Raw genomic sequence first — 19,627 nt, 5'->3', positions numbered from 1 at the left:
AGATAGCTGTGGTGGGTGGATGAGTCAGGTTTTATCAAAAGATGTCGATAAAACAGTTTATTTTTGTCTAGTTTAAAAACGAACCACCGTGTTTGGCACACACACACCCTTGCCCTCAGAGAGGCTGTGTCTCTCCTTCACCGTCAGTGTTTCTGCCTCTCCAACTTGTAACAAGATGAGGCAGTTGGATTGGATCCCCAGAATCCAAGGAGCTCTCTCAACCATGATCCTGGTTAAAGTGACATCATGCACATGAACCCCACCCCTCTAAACACCTGATCCCACACTCAAGATTCAATTAACACTGTATCTGACTCTGCTCTGATGTCCTGTCCTAATTATTCATTTCACATTTCACAATCCCACACAGCCCCCCCTCCCCTACTTCAGATGGCTTGGTATGTCGTGGCCTACATAGCTGGATATTAAGGGTTGAGACAGGGTCATGGAGACCTTACAGTAGCATCTGGGTTGTTGTCATGGTCCAACTCTGACAGGTTTATTGTTGTTGTGAGGTGGCCTTCTTTGGACAAAGAACATCTTGCCAAGGCAGATCTTCAAAGTTATTTTTTTCTATTCATAGTAATAATCAATACAGCAGATTTACTGTTTTATTTTAATTTTATATTCTTCTTCTCCTTCTTCCTGTCTGGCCTTCTGGCCCTCTTCCTGTCTGGCCCTCTTCTGGTTCCACCAATTGGCACTTATTTGCTTTTCACAATGTATGTTCAATGTCTGCTAAATAAATACATGTAAAATGTAAATGTATTCTTTATCTGATATCATGAGGATATTACATTGATTTCAACTCTGTTTCCAAACAAGGTTGCTTTCTTGCCTTGTGATGGTGTGTATGACTTTATGTAATGGACTAAGAATTTTGTATATCCTATGTCCTCGATCATGTGGCTTACTAAAAATGATCACGTAGTCTGAATCTGATGACCAAAACCTTGGCTTGTGGTTTTATCCATCCCTCTCCTCTCCCTCTCTGCTCTCACATAGCCTCATGGGAGACTACATGAGAAGCAGAAAAAAATCAGGCAAAATTACAACCTGAAACTGAGCTTCATGTAGAGATTTATAAGCTAGTTTATTACTGTGGCTATCACTGTCACATTCACAACATATCTGATGAGTAATGAGATTAAATAAAGAAATTGGGTATGGCCATCTGAAAATGTAATTTCAATTCGTTTCAAAAAGTGTTCCTAGGAAGGGAATTTTACATATGTATACAGATGTGTTTTATATTGTTTACCAAAATAGTACAACCAACCAGCATCATATTATGGGAAACAGACTACCATCTCCATGAATGTATATTTTTATCATTGGAGGCAAATTAAGCTGTCATTACATTTGATAAGGTCAACCATGGTGGGCTGTGCCACAACAGTGAGATCAGTGGCTGGAGCTCAGTGGTGAGATGAAGGGGATCCCTGCCAAGAGGAAACCCTAAGGAATCCCATCTGTCGTCTGCAGACTTAAAGAGGAGAGTGGATGTCTGTAGATGATTTAGCCAACGCATTAAGGTCAGTTAGACCAGAGATATCTTCTTGGCCTCTAGTTTCTACTAGAATAACAAGCAAAAATCGAGAATAAACTATGTTTATTTAACATGTGTGTTATAAAAAAGGTTTATTAAATAAACAATATCTGATATTGTACATCAATTTTTTTTTTTGTATTATACAAAACGTTTACAATAAAACTATTATGCTATGGTCTGGAGAAAGGGTAGGAATATACAGTAAGTCCGTTTTTCAATATCATACAATAGCTTCTATAGAATAAAAAAAAAAATCTTTATATAGGAAGCATAATATACAATACAATCAATAAAAAGCGACATACCGCATACAAACGTAAAAATAAGTCACAGTTTTTTAGGTATCTATATGATGTCATACTTTTGTCATATTATTCTTGTAAGCACTTTTGGGATTTTTTGGTAATATGAACTGTACACACACACACACACACACACGTAACATACACACACTTCCACCAGTCGCTCAGGCAGGCCCCCGAGGGTCCACCCTCCTCCAGGCTCGGTACAGCTTGATGCAGAGGCTGGGCAGGTTGTACACCTCCTCCACCTGGAAGCGGCTCTGGAAGCGCTCCACGAAGGTGTTCTCCTTGTCCAGCCGGAAGCGCATGGCCCAGAGGATCTCCGTGCCCTCCTGACACAGGTGCTCGAATGTCTGCATCAGCTCCTCCAGATAGGGGTGAGCATACACCACATCAGCAGCCAGGATGTAGTCGAAGTGACTGCTGGCTTGGGGGAAGCGTTGCTCCAGCTCCTGGCCCCAGATGAGCTCTGTGACCTTGGGGGTGTGTCTGCAGCGCCCTCTAGTGTTACGGCTAATATTGTACTGCAAGTTCCCCAGGATATTTGGAAGGTCAGTGGAGGTTACCTTGGCACCTTGGTGGGTGGGAGAGAGCGGGAGGTTAGGCTGTGAAAATATGAAATGAGGAAAAGTGGAGAGATAGTATAAATAGAAACTGCCACAGGACACAGTTCTGTTCTAGAACTCTATGCAGTGTTGGATTTGCACAGTCTTACCCAGCAGGCTGGTTACTATGGATACCAATCCGGTTCCGGCACCTAGTTCGATGACGTTCTTGTCAGTCAGGTTGTATTTGTCACGGTTCACATCCAGCAGATAGCACATGACTGATGCCTAAACGACATAGAAGTATGTAGAGATAAGGAGGATAATATATGTTGTCCGCCAACCTCCCTCCTATTTAACCCCCTCCATGCAATACTATAGATGGGAGTGGTGGGAGAGATATGACAAAGCAGTTTACAGTTCTAGCTGGCTAATCTACCAACACACATCTAAGTCCCTCCTCGAGTCCCCGTGCAAGTGCCAAGGGGGCACATCTGCGCCTTGTTTAGGGATGGCAGGGGCCCAGAAGATAGGGAGGAGGAGGGAGGAGGAGGGAGAGGAGAGAGAGACGTAAAGGCATACAGAGGGAGAGGAGAGATAGAGAGAGAGACATAAAGGCGTACAGAGGGAGAGGAGAGGGAGACATAAAGGCGTACAGAGGGAGAGGAGAGGAGAGAGAGACATAAAGGCGTACAGAGGGAGAGGAGAGGAGAGAGAGACATAAAGGCGTACAGAGGGAGAGGAGAGGAGAGAGAGACATAAAGGCGTACAGAGGGAGAGGAGAGGAGAGAGAGACATAAAGGCGTACAGAGGGCCAGAGCACGGCTCCGTAGCAGCCGGTCGACTCGGTGATGCGGATCTGGGAGTCGGCGTAGGTGAAGCCCTCCCACATCTGCGTGGTGATGACAGGCGGACAGAAGCGGCGCTCCATGATGGCGTGCTCCAGCTCTGCGTCCACGGCAACATCTGCCAAGGCAACCGCCAGCACACGCAAGGGTTAAACCAAGGGAAGCTCTCCTGTCATGAGGGAGGGGTTGAGGAGGGGGGGCTGTAGGAATCCCCTGGTCTCGTTTTACAGACCTTGACATTTTCTTTGAGGCTTTTCAAACCGTAACAACGAGTGGTAATTGATCCCAACATAACCTTATATTTCCCATTTCCCATTTTTAAACAAAGCTTGCCTATCCTTTTACCTCTCTACACGAAACCTCCATTAGTAACTCTAGAGCCAGAACGAGAGTATGTCCAAGAATGTCCTCATGTGTGTAATGCTAACCCTCTGCCTGCACCCGGCGAACACAGAGGCTTCACTGATACAGTTATTTGTGGCCTGTGTGATGAACAACTGTAGAGTTATGCAACAGGGAGAAGGGCCGACAATAAACGGTCCATAAACTCACTTTATAGTCTCACTGTGTCGGTGTGTGTGTGTGTGTGTGTGTGTGTGTAAAGGTACCTAACCACACACCAAAAACAAATCTGTCACCACTTAGACCACCCCTCACCAGCCTGACGCAAGGCAAACATACCCTCTTAGTCATTTCAAACTTGGATATTAAATACAGCGCATTCAAATGTAGATTACTCACAATGCTCACATACTCAAGCATAACAGGAAGACTTTCATGCTAACTGATGTTTCCTCCCACGACATGCAGAGCCCTGTAAACCACGGTCAGTGTGTGTAGGGTTCACCTTCAGCTGGGGTTTTGGTCGGAGTCTGTCCTGTAGACTGTGCCAGGTGGGTCTCCATGTCTGGGGTGATGTGGAACTCGGAGGGGTTGGCTATCCTCAGGGGTGCTTCTCAGAGTCTGGGCCACGGTGTGCCCGGGAGCAGGTGTTTGTCCTACTGGTGGTTTGGTCTTCAGGACACCCCAGGCTCTGGGCTCATTGAAACTGTTGTGTCCACTGATGCCCCCACCACCCCCACCCCCCCCCCCCCCCCCATTTGCTCTGTTCCTCTATCTCTCTCTCCAATCTGCCCCCACTATCTCTTACCATCCCTTTCTATCCCTCTTACATTTCCTCTGTGTCCCTACCCCTCTCTCTCTGCGCCCCCCCCCCCCCCCCCTGCCCCACCACCACCAACACCACCTCCAACACACGTCTACTTATAGATGCCAGCAGCTGCACTGACTGAAACAGGTCAAGAAGAGACAGAGAGGGGAAAAAGGGAGGAAAAAGAGAGGGAAGGAGATCGGAGAGAGAGAGCGTCTGCTGAAGAGGCCTGACAGAGGTTTGAGAAAGTGAAACCGGAAAAGAGAAATGGTGTGGCGAGATAAAAGCACCAGCACGGATTCAGAGGGAAGTGTGACGACTGTGGAGCAGTTGTTGACAGAGACAGGTCTTTCAAAGGATTGAAATACAGTCCCGCTGAATGTCAGCCAGCCCTGACCTGCCAGTCAGACTGTTAACCAATCGACAAGGCAGGACTAACCTGTGTGCTGAGACCTGTAGAAGATCCTGTAATTGATCTATCCACTGGGGACTTTGCATGTGGACTGTGAATTGTGCTTCAACTACTTTGGGCTTGCATGCTACATTACATTAACATTTAGTCATTTAGCCGACGCTCTTATCCAGAGGTACTTACAGTAAGTACAGGGACATTCCCCCCGAGGCAAGTAGGGTTAAGTGCCTTGCCCAAGGACACAACGTCATTTGAAACGGTCAAGAATCGAACCGGCAATCTTCTGATTAATAGCCCGATTCCCTAACCACTCCCTAACCGCTCAGCCATCTGACTCCCCTACCCGCTACCCTAAAGCAGCAGTTTATGACAATAGACTAGGACACAGTAGGTAGTATGAAAAAGACATGTTCATTTATTCCTCCAGAATTTCTCCTTCCATGTATAAATAGACATATTGATGACATCCCTCCTTCAACTGCTCAACAATATCATTGGGTATGAGGGTGTGATTCAGTATGTGTCATTCAAAATGTTTACCATTCCCAGAATGCTTCGTATTTTTTTGCGTACTGAAGTTCCATTCTTGTCCCCTCTGACAGTCAGTTCAAAGTTCATTGAGCCTTTGTGCCCCTGCCTCTGACCCGCCCTTTACCCCCCCTACCTCTTCCCCCCCGGCCTCGTGGATTTCCCTCAAACACAGACCGGGCAGTTACCATGGTGACCCTGCTGTCACCTTCACAGTCTTCCCCTGAACTACTGCTCTGGCTCTGTGGGTGGGGCTTAGGCTGGGACACGCCCTTATTAGGCCGGGGGGCGGGATTCCCCTTCTGGCTGGCCCCTCCCACATCCTCTATCAGCCCAAAAGCAGGTTCTGCAAGCTCTGAGCCCAGAAAGCCTCCTCCAGACCCCCCTGGGGCCTCCTTCCCCTCCTCTCCTCCTCCTTTCTGCTGCTTTCGCCCCTTCCCTTTCTTGGACTTTGACTTGGTGTCCTCTGGTTCACTGTCCCCCTCCCCCTCCGCCCCTCCGTCCTTCCTCTTCAGACAGGTGATGGCGCGCCGGAGCCTCTGGCTGCGGATGGCCTGCCTCTCCTGCTGCTCCAGGCGGAAGAACGAGTCGATGCGCGACTGAGTCTGCAGGGAGGGGGGGGAAAGGCAGAGTTAGACAGCGAGAGACAGTAAGAGAGGCAGTGTGTGTGAGAGAGAGAGAGAGAGAGAGAGAGAGAGAGAGAGAGAGAGAGAGAGAGAGAGAGAGAGAGAGAGAGAGAGAGAGAGAGAGAGAGAGAGAGAGAGAGAGAGAAAGAGAGAGTTGATGTTCAGCCGGGCTTCTACTGCAAAAAAGGATTGTCGGGAGAGTGGAATCTGGTTCGAAAGAGGTTGAGTCAATCTCCCCTTCAGTGTGAAGTGCTCTCTCACCTGCTGTGTCTTGAGCTGCTTGAGGACAGGCCGGAGAACCTCCTCGGTCTTCCTGCTGTTCCAACCAAACCGACTCAGGCAGAACGTTCCAGCGGTCAAGGAAAGAAACCACACACACACACACACGAGACAAACACAGACACACACACATACAGAGACAAATACAGGTGCGCACACAGGCACGTATACACACACACACACACACACAAAGGATATTCCTTGATGAGGTCGAGGTGTGGGAGCCCCCAGGAGAAGGAGCCGTCTGACTGGTCGACGGGGGGCTGCAGGTAGGCGTGGGCCACGGCAGGGTTGGGGAAGCCTGGCTGCAGCTTCAGCCCTCTCAGCTTCCTCTTCACCTTGGTGTCCCGGGGGTCCGACACCAGGCGCCTCTCCTGCTGGGCCTGGGCCCACCAGTCACTGGGAAGACACCACACACACAGTCTCTTTTAGCTTGAACGCTGGGGTTAAAGACACATCGGAATACATAGGCTCACACTACCTCACCTGAACAGAGCACGCGCACACACACACTCACTCACCTGAACTGCAGGAGGGGCTCGATGCCTGGTCCGGGGAACTCGTTGAGGATCTCCATCCCAGAGACGTAGCCCACCCCTGGGACCCCCTCCGTATAGTCACTCCCCAGCAGGTAGGCCAGGTTGATCAGCTTGGTCCTGTCCAGACCTGCAGCCCCCCCACACAGAGGGCACAGAGGGACAGAGAGAGAGGGGGGGGGGGGATGAGGGGGTTTGGATGGTATGGTCGTTGTGGGTTTGGCCCTAGTATGGTTGTTATGAAGTGGCCCATCATCACTGCCCCCCCCCCCCCCCGCATCCCTGCACCTGCTCCAGTGCTGACACAACACACCTATCAGAGACCAGCTTCATCAACATCATCGCTTATCCTGCCCTTGATTTATTGCTGTGGGCTAATTAAAACACAGACACACACACACTCAAAACTAACCCAGTTGGTTCTGCAGGTCCACATACTGGTAATGCTCCACGTATTTGTTCTGGCTGAAGAAGTTCTTGTAGACGTGGCGTCCTCCGAAGAGCCACACGTCGCTGTCGTCCGTGATGGTGCCGTGCGTCTGGTCGGCCCGGTCCAGCGACGCACACTGGGCCTCCGCCTCCATGGGCGCCACCAGGAAGGGCACGCCAAACAGGCGCAGCAGCTCCTGAAGGGGGGGGGGGGGGGACCGCACACACACAAACACACACACCTTTAACAATCATCTTTTTTCCCGAATCGCATGGAAGACAGCAATGGGACACCTTTACGGAATTACTGCTCGAGGGGAAACAGTGTGTGTGGGGGTGTGCGAGTGTGTCTAAGGTAGGGCGGGGAGGGATCTCTGTCTGGTTGGAGAGAGCTAGTAGCTCCCTGGAGTGGTAAACAAAGACACTTTTAGGGGATTAGATGCATAGTCACTCTGACACCTGAATCCAGTCCCCATGACCCCACTTTCAGCAGCTTATTATCCCCACACAGGAGCCCTAGAGGGATCCTGCTAAATATGGAACGCTGTTTGATGTGTTGTTTTGATTAGAGGGACTGCCAGAGAGGGAGAGAGAGACAGTAAATTAGGGTGAGAGCGAGAAAGTGAGAGATGCTTGTGTGGCATGGTCATAAATTGTTTTGTGCACAACATGGTGTCATGGCGTTGGGCTGTGTGGGGTTTGGAGAGGGCAGAAGCTGGTTGGGTGTGTTCCAGAGACCGCCCCTGCCTCCTCCACACACACACACACACACACACACACAGCCTATGAGGCACTTTCTCTGGAACGTGAAGCATCACACAGCCATTTGAAATCATCTCTACATAATATATAACTTCAACTTTTCTGTGTTGCCCCTTCAGGACATGTGTATATCATGATGTCCAGGTGTGTGCGTGTAGACAGCGTGTCACCTGGCTCTCCAGACACATCTGTCCGGTGACGGTGGCAGCGAACCTCTCCTGCTGCTGTTTCTGCTCCGTCAGGCTGCTCTGCTGGGCCTGCAGGGAGCTCTCCAGCGCCGCCAGCTCCCCCTGCAGGACAGCACAGGTACTGCATCCACTCATCTCAAATTTGGCCATTGAACATTCTCAACAAAAGGGTTCACAAACAAAAGCCACTCTGTTGCCGCTGCTTGTTAGCACTGCACACTGCAAACTCTTTTTTTTTTTTACTTTAACAGCTGCACATGAGAAAACAGGAGAGTAAAGGAGTTTCCGGTCTGGTTTACTTCCTTCCTGAGCAGGTGTTCCTAGCTGCAGCATAGCGATCCACATTCATGAGGTACAGAAAAAGAATCTTAACAGAGATGGCTGCATTCCCCATTAGGAGAGGTCTGTCTATCTAGATCTGAGCTCACCACATCGATGTGTTCCCACTCATTGGGTGCCAGGTCGGGGGCTGGGCTGGACTTGTTAGAAGGCTGAGGGTCTTGATGTGCATCTTCGCTGTCTTCCTTCTCATCCCCCTCTCCCAGGGCAGCACCTTCACCGCTTAGTCCCTCGGTCCCACCTTCCTCCTCCTCCTCCTCCTCGGTTTTGGTCATGTCTTCGTGGTCCTCCGCAGAGGGAGCTCCACCCCCCATCTCTGTCAGCGAATCACCCGTCTCCTCCTCCTTGGGCTCCTCCCCCCCAGAAATCTCGATGAAGCCGTCTGAAACACAGGAGGAACCGGGTATCACGACAACAATTGGTATCTGCTCGAAAATGTTTAGGAGCACATTGATACCCAGTCCTGACATTCAAGGAAAAACACCTTGCAACCTTTACCTTCTGAGTCGCTGTCTTCACTGTCCATTGTCTCTGTAATCTCGTCATTCCTCGCCTGCCATTCCTCACTCTGTCCATTCCTCTCCTCCTTTGGAGAGAGTCGGGTGAGTGTTATTGGGCTGGTTCTTGCCCCCTCAGCTCCATTCAGAGAGGACCCAGATGGTGGAGGTGACACTGTGCTAGGGAGGGATCTTGGTTCTGTAACAACCCCTCCTTTAGGACCAGACCTCTCCTTCTGACCCCCTGCCTCCCCTGGCCTCTCCTTGTCATCCCCTCCAGTAGAAAGCAGACAGCCCATCTCTCCATCTTTCTCCTTCGGTTTTTCCCTCTCCATCCCTCCGTCCCTGATTCTCTCTGTGCTCGCACGTCCTTCCGAGTGTCCCAGTGCTGTGGAGAGGAACGCTCTGCTCCTCTGGCTCAAGGCCTCCTCCAGCTCCTCCTCTGAGCTGCTCAACACCACACTGTCCATCGGAAGGATCAGGTCTGGGCGGTGTTTCCTGAATCCGAGCCGGTCCTCATTGGTTAAGGTCTTAATGAGGGGTTGGCCCTCGCCCTCTGGCTCCTCCTCTGAACTGCTGCTAATGACTAATCTATGCGCGGGACGCTGGACGGGGAAGCTGCCAGTCGGGGTCTTTGACGGGGGCAGGTCATCCTCCTCTCCCAGGGCTTGGCGGATGGCGAGGAGTGTACGTGGAGACACGTCCCCCCCCGCGAGCCCCTGGACACCCTCCACCACACCCTCCCCTCTGCCCTCCTCCTCTTCCTCCTCGTCAAAGCTGTCAACCATGGCAGCCTCGATGGCCTGCAGTGTGCGGGGGGAGGGGGCCGCTGCCTCGCTCCGAAGGGACGGGGAGAGCTTGGGGACTTTCGGTGAGGGACCTGACACCTCATCGGGCCCCTCTTCTGAGATGGGGCGCCACAGGGGCTCCGGCCTCCCCCCTCCCCCCTGCCTCTTCCTCCCTGAGAGGGGCCCACCAGCCCAGGGCAGGGCGGCGGGCTGGCTCTCTGGAACCTTCTCTCTCTTCTTAGAGCCTGGGAAGCACACGCACACACCCACGATGAGGAACAATGTCTCCAGACTATTTCAAATGGCTAAGACGCAGAGAGACGTGCACCTTTGATGAGGATGTAGTGGGCGGAGTCCTCGGAGACGAGGCGTCGTGACTCCACGCTGTGCTCCTCCTCGTTGTAGAGATGCTCCACCCCTCCGGCGCTGCGCTGGCTCATCTCTCGCTCCACCCCCTCCAGTTTCTGGTTCAGCTTGTTCCTCTGGAGCAGTCCAGCCAGCTGGTACTGGGAGAACTCCCCTGAACACTGGCAAGAGCAGGGAGATATACTTGTCAATACTTGGAGTATGTGAAAGTGTGTGTGTGCGTGGATGTGTGTGTGTGTGTTACCTCTGGAGGCTTGTGGTACATAGTCCTGCGTCTCTTGCTGAACTCTTTCATGTCTTTCAGGATCTCGTGTTTCACTTCCGGAGGTAAGCTGGCGAACTCCTCTGAGTTGATATCCACAGAGTTAGGGTTTTCATTCAACTCCTCCTGAAAAGAAATCGATTCACAGCAACCAATAGCACAATGAGAAACAATCACAACAAATCATCTTACACAACGGCTGAGGTTTGGAATTTGCATTTTCGAGTTAATATCAAAGCCAAGTATATGAAGCATTTCACCTGGTATATGCGATGGCTGTCCACCATGTCTTCCCACTCCTTCTCCTCCTCTTCCTCTGAACTGAAGAGATACAGGGGCCGGGGGCAAGGCCAGCGAGGCCATATGGATCCATTCAGGATTGCCAGTTCAAATCATTCATGGTGGATTAAATACCAGTCCATTGTTGAGGCCAATTCAGATGGCCCTCTGTCTCACCTGTTCTTCTCCCTTTCCTCCTGTGGTGGTAGGGCTGGTAGAACGTACATGTCATCCACCTCATCTCTCCTCACACCGGAGATGCTGGGCAGAGGCTCAGTACTGGAGGAGAGAAGCTCAGTAAATCACTGCTGAGGAAAACTGCTTCACTGAATACAATGGATGGACGTCTATCGGAGAACAAAGAGACACTATCTGTCTTTTTTTTCTTCTTCTTCTTCAGATCACCGTTTCTCCACAGCTTCTGGACTGAACTTCTACCTCCTCGGTGACTCACCTGCGTTCTCCCAGTGCAGCCTTAATGGCTTGTCTTTTCAGGAAGGTCTTGAGGAGCTTCTCGTTGGTTTGTTTGGACTCACGGTTCAACTCCTCTTTTCTCTGTCTCCTTAGGTTCTGAAAATAGATAGAAACATAGTCACAATACATCTCTTTCATACACACAAACATGCAAGCACACACACACACACACACTTTACCAATGTCTGTTTCTTCAGCAGAGGAGCATCACCATCGAACACAAAGACAGGCTTGATGCGGAAGTAGAGTAGCTTGCAGAGGCGGTGGAAGAGAGTGAGCAGGTGGGCGTTCTGGACACTGTTACCCTCCCGGTCTCTCACTCCCTTCACTGCCTGGTTCAACCAGATACTGATGTCTGAGGTTCTGATTAAGGTTCTGCCATATTAGTACTCTCTCTCTCTCTCCCTCTCTCTTTCTCTCTCTCTCTCTCTCTCTCTCTCTCTCTCTCTCTCTCTCTCTCTCTCTCTCTCTCTCTCACACACACACACACACCTACACACACACTGCAATATAAGGATACCAACAGCAAGAATCTTTCCTTCAAGGGTCTCCGGGTTGATGGTCTTCCCCGTGCTCTCGAGCAACTTCCACAGCCCGTGCACTCCCATTGTAAAAGTGACTACAGTAATTTAAAGCAAGTCACTTGGAAAGCGTTCTTGTACGATTATTGAATCTCACACTCACCCGTAATTGTTAGGAATCCAAAACAATTACTTTATTTATAACTGGTGAATAGGAGCGATGAAATGCACGTACCTTTTCAGTTTCTATTTGGTGTGCACATATTTTCAGTCCTACCGCTCCTTCAACCACAGCAAAGGTTCCTATCTTCCTACCCTGTCGAGAACTTCCCAACTTCCGCCAGACAAGCTAGCATAGCCCAGGCTGGCCAACAGTATCCGGTTAGGAATCAAGATGGCGTCAAGCAGTTGAGAGAGATTTGGTAGGCTAAAATAACATTTTCTTTCTCTACATAACTGCTCGTTATTTTACTACGTTTTCCATATAAAATATCAACCAGCAGAGCGTACTGTCGCTGGCTTTAACTTAGTTTTGCTCAGTGTTATCTCTAGTTCGACCACACTACCAGCTAAAGTTAGCCAACTACAGTAGCTAGCTAACACAGCTAACGTTTGTTTGTTGTTACTCTGTCCTTATCTTGATAGATAAAGGTGTTCGCGCTGTGTTGTAAAAATGCTGTAAAAGGATGTTCTATTAAATACCTGGTGTATGTAGATTACGTTTGGACTTAGTTCAAAGGTTACTTTAGCACAATCTTACATTAAATACATAACTTTAGATAACGACCCTTCACATGACCAACGTAGAATTGTTCCTTACCACCATAGGTAATACTCAGGCAGACATCCCGAGGCACGGACACTCCTGTAATTACCCATACTGTGAACACACTTGCGTCCACCATGTCAACAGCAGTAGCTGTGCAGGGTAAGTAACTCGCTTTACCTATTTTTCCAAGACCTTGATTACAGACCGTGTTCATCCTTTCAGCCTATCACAAAAGTGGCACTCAGCCCTGATTCACCCCATCAGCTACTACATTATAAGGCGGTAACAATCCAAATGTCTTATGCTTTAGGTTCTGGCCGGGTGCCAGTTAGAGGCCCTGGCGATGGGATGGAAACGTACAAGCCACTGGTTGCCTTGGAGATTGCCACGAATACGCCTCTGGCAGGGATTCCGTTGCTGAAGGTGGCCAGCCCCAAGCACACCAGCAGACCCACCCAAGCTGTGCCCTCAACTTCCCCCCAGCACCCCGGGGTGCTCCACCTGGGCAAGGTGAGCCGCGAGGCCTGCATGGAGGTGGACGTGGTGCGGATCGTGGTCCCCCGCGCGGCCATCAGCCGGAGTGGCTTTGTCTTGCCGATGGAGGGGAAGGGGGAAGCCGGGCAGCAGATGGAGCATCGCCTGTCTCCCTCTCCCTCTCCTCCTCTGGAGGACTTGAGGGGGTCTCTGGAGAAGCTACAGAATTCGGAGCGCAGGCTGCTGCAGGACAAAGAGGGTCTGTCAAACCAGATCCGTGTCCAGACTGAGGTAGGGAGCGTGCGCTAGTAATAGGACAGCTGGATTCTCCTAAGTGATATAAAGTGCAGCTTATAAACGACGTTTTGTGGCACGACATCCAAAAACGGTGCAATGCATTCCATTCAAATGTAATGATCAAGGCCAACATAATCCCGTTAGCATAGCACTATTAGCATAATCCAATTTTGTAATCACCTAACAAAAGACCTGTGGTGGTGGCTAACCCGTGGCACTGTGCCGTGACGCAGGTGAACCGTGAGCTGAAGAAGCTGCTGGTGGCGTCGGTGGGGGGGGACCTGCAGTACCACTTTGAGCGTCTGGCCCGCGAGAAGAGCCAGCTGCTGCTGGAGAACGAGGCGCTGGGCAGGAACCTGGCTCACACGGCCGAGCAGTTGGAGCGAATGAGCATCCAGTGTGACGTCTGGAGGAGCAAGTTCCTCGCCAGCAGGTGTGGATGAGGGTTGAGTGGTTCAGTCGATATCTAGGGGGTCAGATGGCTGAGCGGTTAGGGAATCTGGCTTTTAATCAGAAGGTTGCCGGTTCAGTTGCCGGTTCGATTCCTGGCCGTGAAAAATGACGTTGTGTCCTTGACGCAAGGCACTTCACCCTACTTGCCTTGGGGGGAATGTCTCTGTACTTACTGTAAGTCGCTCTGGATAAGAGCGTCTGCTAAATGTAAATGTATAATGCCGATCTATGAATTAATCGGAATAACTCACCAGCTTGTGTGATTTGTCGTCATCAGCTTATTACGTTGTTGAATGTCATGGATGTGAAGTGTTTCCTGAATGTGCTGCCGTGTACCTCGGTTACCAGGGTGATGGCGGACGAGCTGACCAATGCCAGAGCAGTGCTCCAGCGCCAGACCAGGGATGCTCAGAGTGCTATCCAGGATCTGCTGAGTGAGAGAGAGGACTTCTCCACAGACATGATGCTCACACACAGGTAAGAGGCAAACCCATGTACACAGTACAAGCATTCTACTCTGAAGACACACACACACCGATGACGTGTCGATCCCCGCGTGATGGTGTGTGTGTTCTGATTGACAGGTCCCTGGAGCAGCTCCTGGTGTCTCTCCAGTGGGGCAGGCAGCAGACCTATTACCCCAGCGCCCAGCCCCTCAGCACTGGAGAGCTGGCTGTAGCCAATCACAAACTGGCTGACGCCATCAACTCGCACCTGCTGGGAAATGTAGGCAGCAGTGGGGTGAAGGGAAGCCCAGCCTCGGAGCTCTGCAACACTCCTGCTGAGAAGATGGCCGAGAAGGTAAGGAGGAGTGCTGTCCTCTTCATCACTATGCCTTTTGCTCTAACTTTCACATGTTAAACTACACTCACTAGTCCAGTGTTGAATGCATAGGTATGTGGATGTACCATATCCAAATGCTAATGGCTATTCTTGTTTCTCTGTGTCTGTCTCAGGTGCTGAAGATTTTAGACCCCATCTCATGCCCTGTCGAGGCTGACACGCCTCTCGATGACTCCTCCCCATCTGCTTTTCTGACCAATAAGAAGAGCATCGGACGATTCCACCCATACACTCGTTATGAGAACATTACTTTCAACTGCTGCGAGCGCTGCAGTGGAGACATCCTGGTGCTCTAGGGTCAGAGGTCGGGGGGGGGGGTCAGAGCCACATGACCTCAGTGTCTGGATCAGTCTAGTTAAACCTCAACGTCAGGAAGCCAAAATCAGAGACACAGGGGGGAAAGGTATTGCAGTCCATTACCAAAGTGTGAGAGACCATTTACACCAGCATGGGACTGCTATTTCCCCATGAAGTTGATGTCTTTAACATTACAACGATTGTGTTTTGGGAGAGTACAACTACCTGTGTTTGACCACTTTGTAGACCAACGTACCAAGTGGAACACTGTGTTCAAGCTTTGTTACCTCATTCATAGCTTTTTGTTTCTCTCCATAATTAAGAAAGACAGATTTTAGGTTTGTGGGGACATTGCCCCATCTTTTAGGTAGCAAGTGATGTCACAACAACCTCACATGCATTGGTAAAGTGCAGTTAATCCATATTGAGAATACACTGCCTCGAACACTGACTTGAATTAATTTAGGCTAGGAAATGTATATTTTAAGATTAGTGCTAATATGCATATGTAAAGACTTCAGGACATTTCTTAGCTGCATGAATATCATGCTACTATTCAGCTATACACAAGTGTTATATTTATTGAATTGCTTCAAGTATTAGGAATGATAATTCATGGGGTACACAGGATGTTTTAGTGAACGTTGTAAAGCTGTTTTTCTTATTTGAGAGATTTCTAGTTTTGAGAGTGAGAATCTGGCAATGTAAATGTGCCAGTATTGGTGTGGAGTTAATTGACGCACAATACCAATGGAATTGTCTTTGGAAATTCCCTGCTCCTTTTGATTATTTGTGGTGCACACTGATCAATATGTTTTTGCGTGCGAGCTGAATGAGTTGGTAGGTGTGTTTCTGCCATTGAGATTTTCATTGATCATCAGACATGACTTTATAATGTATCAGGTCTTGTGTGAGGAGCTTTTTGGTTCATCTTGTCTTTGAGACATTTTTATTAAATGTAAGTGCAGTAGTAAGAGCAAATAAAATGAACTAGAAATGTGTTTTTGAGTGCAATGGTTGACGTTTACATATACTCCTTGTAAAACCTTTCTGAATTCCATCATGTCACAGACCAAAATAAAGTTATAGTTTGTTTAGATCTCTTTCCTGACCATGCAATATTCGTAATGTGATTCTAACGGTGCATAAACCAGTAATGTCAGCACAAAAAACAACTTTAATTTACATGGTTTACTTTCATCTGTATGCATGTACACAATGTGATAGTTCATTTTAGAACCACATACACACATAATAAGGATGAGTCTGGGGGTCTTGATCATGGTTTCTCGTCTTTCCACCAGTTGTTCTCCTTTTTGCCCGAGCTGCTCCGTTGTCCCTCCATCTGGCTCTTCAGGGATGTTCGGACTCTGCTGGGTGGTTGGTTTTCACCTCCTGTCCATGCTGTTCCATCCCTCTCTCTACGCCCAGCTGTGTCCTTATAGGTGTTTGAGGATCTTCTGTCTCTAACTCCACTATTGACATCATTATCCCTGTCCCTCACCGTTCTGGCACCCTCTTTATCCCCCCCTCTAAAACCAGGGTCTCTGGTCCTGTAGTAGGACCCCCTACCTGTCCCCTCCTCACTGTTACCCATTCTGGTATTAGGCCTGGAGGTTGGGCCTTGCCTCTCCCACACCTTCTGTGGTGCCTGCAGCTCATGCTGCGTTGGATGAAAACCATCGTGTTTCCTCTTGGGTACAAACTCCAGCGCCTCCTGCCAGCTGCCCGTCTCCTTCACGGTCAGCAGGATGCGGATCATCTGGTCTAGGGTCAGATTCTTGGCACCGATCTCCCAGTGGAGGAACTCGTCCAGAGGGAGGCGTGCGGTGGCGAGGTTCAGACGCTTGGCGTTGGCCAGTGACAGGCCCGTCTGGATGGAGCGGTCCACCAGCGAGCCCACGATGTAGACCTTGGAGTGGTCAAAGGTGCGGAGGACATTGCGCGAGTCCGCGGTGAGGTACACGAGCCGTTCAGGGGGGAACGTGTCCACGTAACTCTGAGCTGTGGTGGTGATGAGCAGCCGTTCCCAGGCGTCGGCGCCGTAGCGTTTGATCAGCTCGCGCTGGTAGCCGCTGTCGGGCTGCAAGTTGCAGAAGTGCAGGTGGAATGGCTCTTTGGCTCTGCGGTTGGAGCCCTCCACCTCCAGCAGCTGGGAGATGGTGTTCTCCACCTCCCGTTTGGCCATGCTCTGCTCGTAGCTCATGTCGAACACTAACGGCTGGCCGAACACCATGGACTGGGCACTTCGCCAGGCCAGTAACTTGTCCAGAGAACGCCCCCAGAACTGCAGGAGGAAAGTGTTCTTCAGTTTTGTTTCCCCTTCATCATCCATGTCTTCCTCCCCCTCCACGTTCTTCACCCTATTGTCCTCCAGATACACTCTTTTAGCTTTTCTCTCTTCCTGCTTCTCCTTGCGGGCCTTCTTATGGCCCTCTTTGATGGCCAGGTATTTTAGGTACTTCTTCTTTGAGGACTTAGTGGTGAGCTTAGCTAGCACCAGCAGGTCCTCATCTTTCATGTTCTCTGGTACCAGCTTCCCAGCCTGACGCCACATCATCACCAGCTCCCGGGTGGCCTCCAATGAGGAGTCCTCACCTGCATCTTCGGGTCCTTGTGATGAAAGGCCTTCTTCACCACCCTCTGTTTTCTCCTCCATAGACACTTGTGATCTCATAACAGACTTCCAGATGTCCAGGTCAAGTTTCTCCACTGGTTGATCTGTCTGTTGAGTTTGGGGGACATCTTTTCTCAATGAAACGCAAGTAAAAAAGTGTCGAGTCGGGGATCTTAAGGAGCATAGTGGAGCAGTGCAGGGATATTTCAGCAGTTTAATCACATGTGTCTTAGCCAGTTCTGGTTCCAGAAGACGGCAGTGTCTGCTGAGTTTATGCAGAAACTGCGGGCCGAGGGACCGCATCGTTTCCTTCTTTCTAACCGAATGTTGTTTCTAGTCGCCTCACCAATAAGTCACGTCCCCGTTGAGAAGAAGCAATACCTGTTTGTTTTCCATCGCTATCTCGCTATCTGTCAGATTTCAATCATACATTGTCTACACTGAATACGCTTGCTGGTGCAGACAACTGAATCGCTAAGATTAGTGTACACGACCTAAGTTTTGTATCCATGCCTTCTCGACTGAGAAAGGTCACGTTGTAAAGCTGTGCAACATTGAACTTGGTCGTACTGCCACATAGTGGGGAACGGTTTACATTCTACTGCTGTCCAGGTAAAATAAAAACGTAAACCACTGTCTTTTTCAAGTCTAATACGTAGATGACCATTTCACTGAATATTAAGAAACATATTAATTCACGAGACCATTTGAAAATAGGGGGACTCTTTTAGAACTACAATCTTAATGACGGGCTCATTGTGGTGTTGCACTAGGCGTTAGTACGTTACTTCCTTCTGTCAAACGGGTTACATGCACACAAAAAGTGACTCCAACCTTTCATTTAACAGTAAACAATGAGTTTGTTTTTGCCCAAATTGACATGCAAAAAGGATATAGACGAGGTTATAAAGGGTGTGGCCGAAAAGGTTTTGGTTCTTAGGTTTGGAAGAGATGAAGACTCGGTCTGCCTCCAGCTGGATGAAATTGTGAGTAGTAGTTTACATTATCGCGTTAGCTGAATGCATGGTTGCTGGAATTTTCTCTGGATTTACAGTGCTATGAATCAAACTGGCCTTTACTGAAAATGTTCTTGTCCGACCAATTGTCTGCATAATGACGTTATTAAGTTAATTGCATACATATTTTGCCATATAATCCTTATCCTCTCCACTCTTTATGTTTGGAATTTGAACATTTTGAACTATGATTTAGGAATAGCCTATTCACTCCTGAAAATTATATAAAAACGTCGGTCCCCTCTAAACATAACTTAGGCTAAATAAAATGTATTTATTTAAGTTTTGCTAATTTTGATTATTTATCTTTATTTTACAGTTGTCAAAAACAGCCCACAACCTGAGTAATATGGCTTCAATATATATTGTGGACGTGGACAATGCACCGATCTACACAAGATATTTCGATATCAGCTACATACCATCAACTGTTTTTTTCTTCAATGGGCAACACATGAAAGTTGATTATGGGTGAGCCAAGCAAAATATTTTAGTTGGTAATTGATGTTGTACATCGGTTGTGTAGTTTAGAAGTACTGTTTGAATCAGGAAACCTCCTAACACATTGCCTACTGATAAAACTCTTAGGATTAATTATATAACCGTTTTGTTCTCAACAGGTCCCCAGACCACACCAAGTTTGTGGGGAGCTTTAAGACCAAGCAGGACTTCATTGACCTGATTGAGGTGATCTACAGGGGAGCTATGAGAGGGAAGATGATTGTCCAGAGTCCCATCGACCCACAGAATATTCCTAAATATGATCTCTTATACCACGGGATCTAGTGTGGGGTTTGGATGGCAGAATACATTTATAATAGTGTCACTTTTCAAGAAGACTGAATATCTCGATTTGGATGTCTCTAATGCACTAGACATTCATACAGTAGAGCTGGGTTCAACTCACTTTGTCAGGTGTGATGTTTGACAATCCCAAAACTAATGCAAAGGCCTTAAACGGTTTAACATCTGTTATGTTTCCTGTGGAAATGCCAAAGTAACCAATGTAAAAAGAAACTAAGAGTTTTTCATACTTTTAGCTGCTTCAAAGACTTTGCATCATTGCTGCTTGAATTTTCCATTAATTTTTAATTATAAATGTATTCTTTTGTTTGATAATTTGGTTAATGCTATGTTTGCAAATTTGTATTAAATATCTCCATCAATGCTCTGTATTA

At 48.7% G+C, this 19,627-nt stretch overlaps 5 protein-coding genes across 6 annotated transcripts; 2 read left to right on the top strand and 3 right to left on the bottom strand.

Annotated features, from left to right (window-relative positions):
• Window positions 1–1,595: 1,595 nt before the first annotated feature.
• Window positions 1,596–4,267, bottom strand: mettl21e (methyltransferase like 21e). 2 transcript variants are annotated; one of them, XM_062447490.1, is made up of 4 exons: window positions 4,095–4,267; window positions 3,208–3,365; window positions 2,570–2,687; window positions 1,596–2,428 (listed from the first exon to the last, which is right to left on the bottom strand). In XM_062447490.1, the coding sequence occupies exons 1-4, from the start codon at window positions 4,150–4,152 to the stop codon at window positions 2,019–2,021; spliced, it is 744 nt and encodes a 247-aa protein (XP_062303474.1). In that variant the 5' UTR covers window positions 4,153–4,267; the 3' UTR covers window positions 1,596–2,018. The 2 variants fall into 2 exon arrangements, with proteins under 2 accessions (XP_062303474.1, XP_062303475.1); XM_062447491.1 differs by lacking the exon at window positions 4,095–4,267 and adding an exon at window positions 4,008–4,041.
• A 934-nt stretch (window positions 4,268–5,201) lies between these two features.
• Window positions 5,202–11,912, bottom strand: ercc5 (excision repair cross-complementation group 5). The gene is made up of 15 exons (XM_062447578.1): window positions 11,683–11,912; window positions 11,342–11,517; window positions 11,143–11,258; window positions 10,866–10,967; window positions 10,670–10,730; window positions 10,392–10,535; window positions 10,110–10,308; window positions 8,995–10,026; window positions 8,586–8,878; window positions 8,140–8,259; window positions 7,191–7,404; window positions 6,764–6,908; window positions 6,441–6,641; window positions 6,225–6,309; window positions 5,202–5,942 (listed from the first exon to the last, which is right to left on the bottom strand). Exons 1-15 carry the CDS (start codon window positions 11,768–11,770, stop codon window positions 5,424–5,426), a joined length of 3,495 nt encoding a protein of 1,164 aa, XP_062303562.1. The 5' UTR covers window positions 11,771–11,912; the 3' UTR covers window positions 5,202–5,423.
• A 75-nt stretch (window positions 11,913–11,987) lies between these two features.
• blzf1 (basic leucine zipper nuclear factor 1) lies at window positions 11,988–15,817 on the top strand. The gene is made up of 7 exons (XM_062446356.1): window positions 11,988–12,105; window positions 12,512–12,611; window positions 12,763–13,217; window positions 13,457–13,656; window positions 14,025–14,153; window positions 14,261–14,477; window positions 14,633–15,817. Exons 2-7 carry the CDS (start codon window positions 12,587–12,589, stop codon window positions 14,813–14,815), a joined length of 1,209 nt encoding a protein of 402 aa, XP_062302340.1. The 5' UTR covers window positions 11,988–12,105; window positions 12,512–12,586; the 3' UTR covers window positions 14,816–15,817.
• trmt10c (tRNA methyltransferase 10C, mitochondrial RNase P subunit) lies at window positions 15,703–18,000 on the bottom strand. The gene has a single exon (XM_062446355.1). It carries the CDS (start codon window positions 17,734–17,736, stop codon window positions 16,096–16,098), a length of 1,641 nt encoding a protein of 546 aa, XP_062302339.1. The 5' UTR covers window positions 17,737–18,000; the 3' UTR covers window positions 15,703–16,095.
• A 195-nt stretch (window positions 18,001–18,195) lies between these two features.
• On the top strand, window positions 18,196–19,615 carry txnl4b (thioredoxin-like 4B). The gene is made up of 3 exons (XM_062446357.1): window positions 18,196–18,419; window positions 18,769–18,920; window positions 19,070–19,615. The coding sequence occupies exons 1-3, from the start codon at window positions 18,288–18,290 to the stop codon at window positions 19,233–19,235; spliced, it is 450 nt and encodes a 149-aa protein (XP_062302341.1). The 5' UTR covers window positions 18,196–18,287; the 3' UTR covers window positions 19,236–19,615.
• Window positions 19,616–19,627: the final 12 nt, after the last annotated feature.

Source organism: Osmerus eperlanus, chromosome 21, assembly GCF_963692335.1.
Source record: "Osmerus eperlanus chromosome 21, fOsmEpe2.1, whole genome shotgun sequence".
Classification (NCBI taxonomy): domain Eukaryota; kingdom Metazoa; phylum Chordata; class Actinopteri; order Osmeriformes; family Osmeridae; genus Osmerus; species Osmerus eperlanus.
This window is presented reverse-complemented; position numbering and strand designations above follow the sequence as displayed.